Raw genomic sequence first — 9,767 nt, forward strand, 5'->3', positions numbered from 1 at the left:
CTGTCCCGGAGAACAAACGCCAGCCAGGATGACGGTCAGACCTGCCGGTCTGCATGGGCTAGCAGTTAGCTTAGCTTGCCCCACTTTCACGTCCTGTCAGACCACCCTCGGTGTTCCCTCTTCGGGCGCAGCTCCAGTCAGGAGACCAAGCTCCCTCAGCCGATCCAACGCCAGCTCTCCCAGCCAGACACGTTAGACACACCTCCCCGCACTCCACACGACGACACTAAAAACATAGTCCACGCTAGGCGAGACCACCACCAGACCGCCCTCGGTGTTATCGGAACTGCCAGTCTGCATGGGCTAGCAGTTAGCTTAGCCTGCCCCGCTCCCACGTCCTGTCAGACCGCCCTCGGTGTTGCCTCTTCACCCTGGGCCCACAGGACGCAGAAGAGCAAGCTCTCCTAGCCATCAAACGAAGACAAACTTACATGGACGGTACCGGGTGAGGCTCCCGCAAATGTGAATTTGCACCACCATCTTCTCACACCGGTAATGGGTGAGGCCGCTGCAAACGTGAACTTGCGCCATCTTCTTCCCACACCGGTACTGGGAATTTGCGATCACGGAGATCATGACGTTGTGCGAGTGATCAGCCTTGAACTTTGGCTGTTGGTCAAATGGACTGATCGTACGATTCAGAGCCGAACCATCAAGATTTACCTGTGAGGGTCAAACAACGCAGATACAAATAAAAACACGCTTACAGAGCAGCCGTGAACACAGGGAGACATGTTAAGGTCTGCAGGACCAGACCTTCTGGCAGAGTCCGAAAACAGACGTCTGAAACGTTGCAAATTGAGAGAGAAATTTAATGCTCACGCCAATTTGCATATGAAACCGGTCGTTGGTTTCGGTCGTTATGCCACTGTATTGTTTGTAAGGGTGGGGATGCCTGCAGTCAGGTGAGACCGAGGAGGTCGCTTAGATGAGTGATGAAACACATCTGTCAATAAACGTTGTGTCCAGATGAACGGATTCAACGCTCTGTGACGTCGGAAATGTGGATGCATGATGGCGTGACCGAGTGAGCGGATTTTAAGTCATACGACGGGGCTTACCGATGGCAGATCTGTCACATTATATGAGGGAACGCCTCATGATTGGGGATGCTCCACCTTCCTTCACAATCTGAGTAAAATGATTCATCAGTTCATTTGTCTGTGTAGATCTGTTTGGCTTCCTAAAGATGGCGGTCACCCGAGGACGAGGACACACAGATGGGTGAAAATGTGCGATATTTCAGCCTTGCTAAAGAATAACTACTAGTAAATATCGGTGGGGTTGGCTAAACGGCGCCGACTGAAACCAAGCTATACCCCCCCCCCCAAATATTTCTTCATTCAGAAACACAAACGTCCAGCTGACCAACTAAAGGGTCTCTTAAGGGGCCAAGCTGCCCCCCCACCCACTTTGAGTTGAGGTTGTTATTCATAATGCAGAACAGTACAGGTTATTATTAAGGTGGAACTTACACATTGCACCTTTATTAGCTCAAGGAATATTTCATACAAACTAAAATTATCTGTGTAGGCCTTTTGACCACCTTTGTCAAAGACAAAATAAAGCGCTAACGTAATTATTTCCCCAGATAAAGTCAGATCTTAGAGCAAAAGAGCTTTTACCAATCTTGCTTTCGCCACAAATCAAGGTGTCAAATTTATCAAATGTTTAACAGCACTAATTTCTGATGGTCACAACGTCCACCCATACTGTCGTCCCGTCTCCCTGCAGCCTTGTTCGACTCACGGACACCAAACTTTGCTGGCGAGCCTGAAACTGAGAGGCGGGGGGAGGAGATTAGTGTGTAAGGTTGTGGCTTATGACCCGGAATGTGGTTCCTTGCAGCCCCCCTTTGATCCAGTTATGTCCAGAATTAGTCTCTCTGCTTTGTGCTACGGGAACACTTGCAACGACGCGGACCAGTCGTGGCGTTTCATTCCTCACAGTAGAGGTGCATCAAGACAAGGGGAAGACCGTATTTCAAACTAAACTGGCTGTAAATCCTATCAACGCTTCCACACGGGACCCCATTTGTAGGGGGTTGTAGCCTGTATCCAGACTAGAACAGCGCCATCTAGCGATGACGTCACACTAGGAAGCTATGTTCAACTTGACAGAAGTATTTTCCATAACATCAGCGACATATGTGGCAAGTAGTTATAGGTTTTGGAAAGGCGATCAAACAGTATATGAATTTAAACAAATATAGAGAGGTGACGAGTATTTCTCTAAGGGTCTGCACCGGTGGCGGCTGGCCAGTACGGGGCGCCGGGGCGCCGCCCCCTTCAAACACCAAGAGATGAAAATCTACTTTAACATGTTGAATATAATTCAGTTGTATCATGCAAATAATGATGAAATAAACGTGTTTTTCAGTTTGTGAGCGCCTGTCAGCAGCCATTAAACATTGGTTCCAAATGGTGTTTGGTTGATTTCTGTCTGAATACACTTCTGGGGACGCGCTTCCCGAAAGAGGGGGGTAGTGTAGCGTGCACGGATAAGTGGACACATTAGCCCTTGGCTAGCGGGTCGGATCCTAATGTGATTGGACAATTCTCGTGGCTGTCAATCATGTTCACACCCACCACCACGCCTCGTCTCGACTGTCAATCATCCACCGTCTACGAACCCTGATAAAATCTATAGGCTACATGGTCCTTCTTAATAACTGTGACGGTGTGGACATTAAAGCAGCTGTCAGGTGTGCTGCACCAAGCTAAATTGCCCCCCCACCCCCCCGACATTTTTTTTTAGCATCAGCCGCCACTGGACTATGCACATATAAATAGTGGCGCTACGCATTCTTGCCTTTTTGGAGTGAGCGACTAATGTAGTCCTAAAAGTGATAAGATAAGATGAGATGAGATAGGATAAGATGAGATAAGATGAGATGAGATAGGATGAGATAGGATAAGATGAGATGAGATAGGATAAAATGAGATGAGATAGGACAAGATGAGATGAGATAGGATAAGATGAGATGAGATAGGATAAGATGAGATGAGATGAGATAGGATAAAATGAGATAAGATAAGATGGGATGAGATAGGATAAGATGAGATGAGATAGGATAGGATAAGATGAGATGAGATATGATAAGATGAGATGAGACAGGATAAGGTGAGATGAGATAGGATGGGATAAGATGAGATGAGATAGGATAAAATGAGATGAGATATGATAAGATGAGATAGGATAAGATGAGATGAGATAAGATGAGATGAGATAGGAGAAGATGAGATGAGATGCGATAAGATGAGATAGGATAAGATGAGATGAGATGAGATAGGATAAGATGAGATAGGATAAGATGAGATAGGATAAGATGGGATGAGATAGGATAAGATAATATGGGATGAGATGAGATGAGATAGGAGAAGATGAGATGAGATGCGATAAGATGAGATAGGATAAGATAAGATGAGATGAGATAGGATAAGATGAGATGAGATAGGATAAGATAAGATGAGATAGGATAAGATGGGATGAGATAGGATAAGATAATATGGGATGAGATAGGATAAGATGAGATGAGATAGGATAAGATGAGATGAGATAGGAGAAGATGAGATGAGATAGGAGAAGATGAGATGAGATGCGATAAGATGAGATAGGATAAGATAAGATGAGATGAGATAGGATAAGATGAGATGAGATAGGATAAGATAAGATGAGATAGGATAAGATAAGATGAGATGAGATGAGATGAGATAGGATAAGATGCTTATTGTCATTGTGTGCATACAACGAAATGTCATTTGGCGGCTCAGACCAGCAGTACTGTTTCGCTGAGAGCACCGAGCCGCTGCGTCTGTGTGCGCCGCCATCTTGAATTTCCCCTTGGCACATGTAAAACTTCTAAAACAACAATAAAAAAGCTTCACTGACACAGTATACTCAGTATACTCGTTATATTTTCCCACATAATGGGCCGGCTGTCTGAGCTGGAAGCTGTTCAGCAAGTCCAGACAGGTGGATCTGCTCTGGCGAGGCCAACAACCTCACTGGTACTTCAACAGACCAGGATCAGGAAGACACGTGCAGGAGCCCGTGTTCCCGACACGTCCACGCCCCACGTTTCACCTTTCAGTGTTTTGTAAGCAAACGCGTGTTAAGAGAAACCCGGTCATCTGCACGTCAAAGCACACACGAGGGCCAGTTAACAGGGTCAGACGGTGTTCCCCCCCCCCTTTTTATGAAAACCAGCGATACACTTAGCTAAGAATTTGTACAACTGACTAATACGTAGAAGATCCACGACAATTATATCCTTGATTCACCTGTAGGCCGTGGATTTGAAAGCGGACCACCCGGTTTTTAGCCCAGTTTCCCTTGTTGGTGTTTATTGTACGAAGCCTTCGGCAGGCCGGCTGAGATGCTGAACGGCATCAGTCCTGTCAGCGGCAGACCGGGTGAGATGCTGAACGGCATCAGTCCTGTCAGCAGCAGACCGGGTGAGATGCTGAACAGCATCAGTCCTGTCAGCAGTAGACCGGGTGAGATGCTGAACAGCATCAGTCCTGTCAGCAGCAGACCGGGTGAGATGCTGAACAGCATCAGTCCTGTCAGCGGCAGACCGGGTGAGACGCTGAACAGCATCAGTCCTGTCAGCGGCAGACCGGGTGAGATGCTGAACAGCATCAGTCCTGTCAGCGGCAGACCGGGTGAGACGCTGAACAGCATCAGTCTGGTTAGCAGCAGACCGGGTGAGATGCTGAACAGCATCAGTCCTGTCATCAGCAGACCGGGTGAGATGCTGAACAGCATCAGTCCTGTCAGCAGCAGACCGGATGAGATGCTGAACAGCATCAGTCCTGTCAGCGGCAGACCGGGTGAGATGCTGAACAGCATCAGTCCTGTCAGCAGCAGACCGGGTGAGACGCTGAACAGCATCAGTGCTGAACAGCATCAGTCTGGTCAGCAGCAGACCGGGTGAGACGCAGACCGGGTGAGATGCTGAACAGCATCAGTCCGGTCAGCAGCAGACCGGGTGAGACGCAGACCGGGTGAGATGCTGAACGGCATCAGTCTGTTTAGCAGTAGACCGGGTGAGATGCTGAACGGCATCAGTCTGGTTAGCAGTAGACCGGGTGAGATGCTGAACAGCATCAGTGCTGAACAGCATCAGTCCTGTCAGCAGCAGACCGGGTGACTGACCCCTGTAAGTGTCGGTTGTGCGGTGAAGGTGAAAGTGAAGGTGAGGGTAAAGGTGAGGGTGAGGGTGAAGGTGAGGGTGAAGGTGAGGGTGAAGGTGAGGGTGAAGGTGAGGGTAAAGGTGAGGGTGAGGGTGAAGGTGAGGGTGAGGGTAAAGGTGAGGGTGAAGGTGAGGGTAAAGGTGAGGGTGAAGGTGAGGGTAAAGGTGAGGGTGAAGGTGAGGGTAAAGGTGAGGGTGAAGGTGAGGGTAAAGGTGAGGGTAAAGGTGAGGGTGAAGGTGAGGGTAAAGGTGAGGGTGAAGGTGAGGGTAAAGGTGAGGGTGAAGGTGAGGGTGAAGGTGAGGGTGAAGGTGAGGGTGAGGGTGAAGGTGAAGGTGAGGGTAAAGGTGAGGGTGAAGGTGAGGGTGAAGGTGAGGGTAAAGGTGAGGGTGAAGGTGAGGGTGAAGGTGAGGGTGAAGGTGAGGGTAAAGGTGAGGGTGAAGGTGAGGGTGAAGGTGAAGGTGAAGGTGAGGGTGAAGGTGAGGGTAAAGGTGAGGGTGAAGGTGAGGGTAAAGGTGAGGGTATGTCCGGGCCTGGCAGCTTTTACAGTTTACTGAAGAGTTTTTATGAACGGCGATGAAACACGCTCACGTGGCGCTGCAGGGAAGCAGGTTTCCTTCTGGTGATTCGTGTGTTACAGTAAACCCATAGGTATCTATTAAACACTCTATTTACCTTCATGATGTCAAATATGGTATAAAGACGCAGATTTCTGCGTTTGGTTTAGGGGGTATCCATATCACCGGGTCAATATGCATTTTCCAGGCTTGCGAACGCGTAAAAACCCCGTTTAACTACTTGACCACCACCCTAAATGCTGCCACATGTGGTCTGGAAAACACATTAGTTGTACATACATGCAACAAGAAGCATTTCTTTTGAAAATATAGATATATTTTCACGCCAGACTAGATCTTAATGCGTGTGTTTAAACGTATACGTTTATTAAACGAGCTCACCAGATGATGTGAAACCATGTGTAAAGTACACAAACCTGGTGTGCTTTATAAAAGAATGTGCTGCACAGACCAAGAGGCTTGTTTTAGGCGAAGTACCCTTCAGTGTATTTATACTGACTCATTTAGACCTTCAATTCTATTAAACTAAGTTGCAATCTGAGCACAGCTTGCCAAGCCACACATACTGCACACAGACGAGTATTCTGCACATACCACAAGGCCGAGTCCCTTTCAGTGCGTTTATACTAATATATAATGTACTTCTTAGTCATTTATTTACTTATAATTTACTTATCTAATTCTGCCACGTTGGAGATCTGTCGATGTCAAAAGGAGCCAGCATGGCTGTGTGTGTTGTGCACACAGAGAAGTTAGAATAAATACAGCACATGAGGTTATTTAATGTCTTCTCGTGATCGGTGCAGTTTATATTCTCCCAAGCTCACATCATACCCAAGAGCCGCTCAGGACAGAATCTACTCCTATATTTTCGTAATGTGTGTGTGTGTGTGTGTGTGTTAGTTAGTGCAGATAGCGGGACCGAAAACTAAAGCACTTATGATCCTAATTTTTTTTGGAGGTGGTAGGTATTGTCTCAGAGAGTAAGGGAGACCATTAAAATTATGCAAGAATATGCAAAATATGCATTTTTCTAAAAATGGCTGAAAACCACTTTTCTCGGCATTTCAGATGATTCTGAGCATCTTTGATTTTTTCACCTATATGTAAAAAAAATTTCTGGGACTTAGAAATGTTTTGGCATTATGCAAAATGTATGCATTTTTGCAAAAATGCACTTATGATCCTCTTTTTTTTTTTGGAGGTGGTAGGTATTGTTCCAGAGAGGACCAGAAAAATAGCAGAAAATGTAAATAATTATAATAATTATACATAACTATGCCAAATATGCATTTTCTAAATACGGCTAAAAACCGCTTTTTCTCAGCATTTCAGACGATTCTGAGCATTTGGGGGGAGGGAGTTGGAGTGGGGGAGGGGGTTTAGGGGCAGGGGGAAGGCGGTTAGCTGGCAGGATGAAGAGGAGGGAGATCTAGACGGGCGGATCACCAAACCGCTACACTGGTTAAATAACAACACATAACAGGGACTCTGCCTTAAACAAGCCACGTGGTGTGTGCAGAATACTCATCTCCGTGTAGTATACGTGTTTTGGATAGCTTTATATTTAAATATATAAACAGTAATTGGCTTTCCAGACCAGGTTTGACGGCATTGGGGGAGGGGGTCTGGAAAAGACATATTGACTGGGTGAAACAGAGACCCCCTAGCCACGCTTTGGGTGCGTGGAGAGCAGAGATCAGCATCTCCTATACCAGTGTTTCTCAACCCAGTCCTCAAGGACCCCCTATCCTGCAGATTTTCTTTGCAACCCTGAATAGGTACCTGTTTGTAGTTATTCAACCAATCAGCAATTAATTTTGTCAGACGTTGCACACCTTGCATAATTAAGTGCTGCGAGATGATTGGTCGAGTAAGTACAAGCAGGGCTACCTATGCAGGGTTACAATGAAAATCTGCAGGATAGGGGGTCCTTGAGGACTGGGTTGAGAAACACTGCTCTAATAAGTCGTCCAGCTGGTTGGTTACCGAACGAACACCAAGCGGAAACCAACTTCCCCGCTGGGGCGGTGACGCGGCGCCCCAGCGCGCGGCGGTGACGCGGCGTCCGCCTTACGCAACACACACGCGGTTGACTCACAAGCAGCGCAAATACTTAATGTAAACTACTAATCAGACCCGGTCTGACCCTTTAGCCGAGCGGTTAGTGACGTCGCCTTGTGGTGCGGTACACCCCGTATCGAATCCCGCACCGGGCAACAAAATAACCGGTTACATTAACAACAACAACACAACAACCACCCAACAAAAGTAAAAGTCGCACCGAATCGACGACGAAACAGACGCGGGACTCTGCAAAACCCGCCAAGTCGGCGTCGCGACACGTGTCGGGCGTGTGACCCCAAGTCCTGCGTGGACTACGGGAGCCACCCAAAACCACCCCGATGAGAGACTCACCGTTGTCCTCGAGGCCGGGCTCGGGGAAGGGGTAGTCCAGAAGGGTCCTGAAGATCTCCGGGATCTCGGCAGTCATACTTGCTCCAGTCGTGCGTGCGTGCGTGTGCGTGCGTGCGTGCGTGCGCGTGTCTTCTCCCGGTCACACGTTGTGACGGAGCTGATCGCCCGCTGCAAACTGACCCAGCTGACGAGCAACGCCGGAGAGCGGGGGGTGGGTGTGGGTGGGTGGGGGGGGGTGTTTACCCTTGGTGGTCTGTAATCCAGACCCCCGCAGCCAGGGACACTAGAGCTTTCTCATCTGATCTGACGGGACCCTGAGGGAGTCAGAACTTCAGACGCGCCACAGTAAACAAAGTTATTCAACACGACCACGCCCCCCCAGCGCCTCGCTTCTCTTCGGGCGTTGCGGTTTCGGCCAATCACAGAAGCGCACAACGTCAACGATTACAATAGCAACGGCGCAAAGACGCGTGATTGGACGCCGCGGCTGCCAGTCAAAGTGTTACAACCAATCCCCGGAGGTTTTGATGTTACCTAAGGGGCGGAAACTACGCGGTTCCACCATCTTATGAAATCGTTTGTTTAGTATATACCACGTGTGCGCGCACGCGCACGCGCGCACGTGTATTTCTTCAGCAAAGCGTCACCTCATCTATTTGCGCTGTAGGCTATTCCGCATGTGTGTATGTGCAGTTTTGGTTTGAATGCCGCATCGAGCTTTCCCCGAGTTGCCTCACAAAACGGCCACGTCAATCAATTCCCAGGATGATTAAAATTCCCAGGTTTTCCTAAATTAGCTGAATGTCTTCAGAAACAGCAGATACTGCCTTTGAGGCCTTAAGCTGCAGAAAGGTCTCATGATGGTTCCTTTAAGCAGCAGAAAGGTCTCATGATGGTTCCTTTAAGCTGCAGAAAGGTCTCATGATGGTTCCTTTAAGCTGCAGAAAGGTCTCATGATGGTTCCTTTAAGCAGCAGAAAGGTCTCATGATGGTTCCTTTAAGCTGCAGAAAGGTCTCATGATGGTTCCTTTAAGCTGCAGAAAGGTCTCATGATGGTTCCTTTAAGCAGCAGAAAGGTCTAATGATGGTTCCTTTAAGCTGCAGAAAGGTCTCATGATGGTTCCTTTAAGCAGCAGAAAGGTCTCATGATGGTTCCTTTAAGCAGCAGAAAGGTCTCATGATGGTTCCTTTAAGCAGCAGAAAGGTCTCATGATGGTTCCTTTAAGCAGCAGAAAGGTGTAATGATGGTTCCTTTGAGCAGCAGAAAGGTCTAATGATGGTTCCTTTAAGCAGCAGAAAGGTCTAATGATGGTTCCTTTAAGCAGCAGAAAGGTCTAATGATGGTTCCTTTAAGCAGCAGAAAGGTGTAATGATGGTTCCTTTAAGCAGCAGAAAGGTTTAATGATGGTTCCTTTAAGCAGCAGAAAGGTCTCATGATGGTTCCTTTAAGCAGCAGAAAGGTGTAATGATGGTTCTTTTAAGCTGCAGAAAGGTCTCATGATGGTTCCTTTAAGCTGCAGAAAGGTGTAATGATGGTTCCTTTAAGCAGCAGAAAGGTCTAATGATGGTTCCTTTA

The 9,767-nt window shown here is 47.7% G+C and overlaps 1 protein-coding gene across 1 annotated transcript in view; it reads right to left on the reverse strand.

Moving 5' to 3' along the window:
- tefa (TEF transcription factor, PAR bZIP family member a) overlaps window positions 1-8,399 on the reverse strand; it is a 33,020-nt gene extending 24,621 nt beyond the window's left edge. The window contains exon 1 of the mRNA XM_056297046.1: window positions 8,192-8,399. Within this exon, the coding sequence (XP_056153021.1) occupies window positions 8,192-8,267 (76 nt within the window). The 5' untranslated portion in view covers window positions 8,268-8,399. The remainder of the gene's footprint in view (window positions 1-8,191) is intronic.
- Window positions 8,400-9,767: the final 1,368 nt, after the last annotated feature.

This window comes from Lampris incognitus, chromosome 17 (genome assembly GCF_029633865.1).
Source record: "Lampris incognitus isolate fLamInc1 chromosome 17, fLamInc1.hap2, whole genome shotgun sequence".
In the NCBI taxonomy this organism is placed as follows: domain Eukaryota; kingdom Metazoa; phylum Chordata; class Actinopteri; order Lampriformes; family Lampridae; genus Lampris; species Lampris incognitus.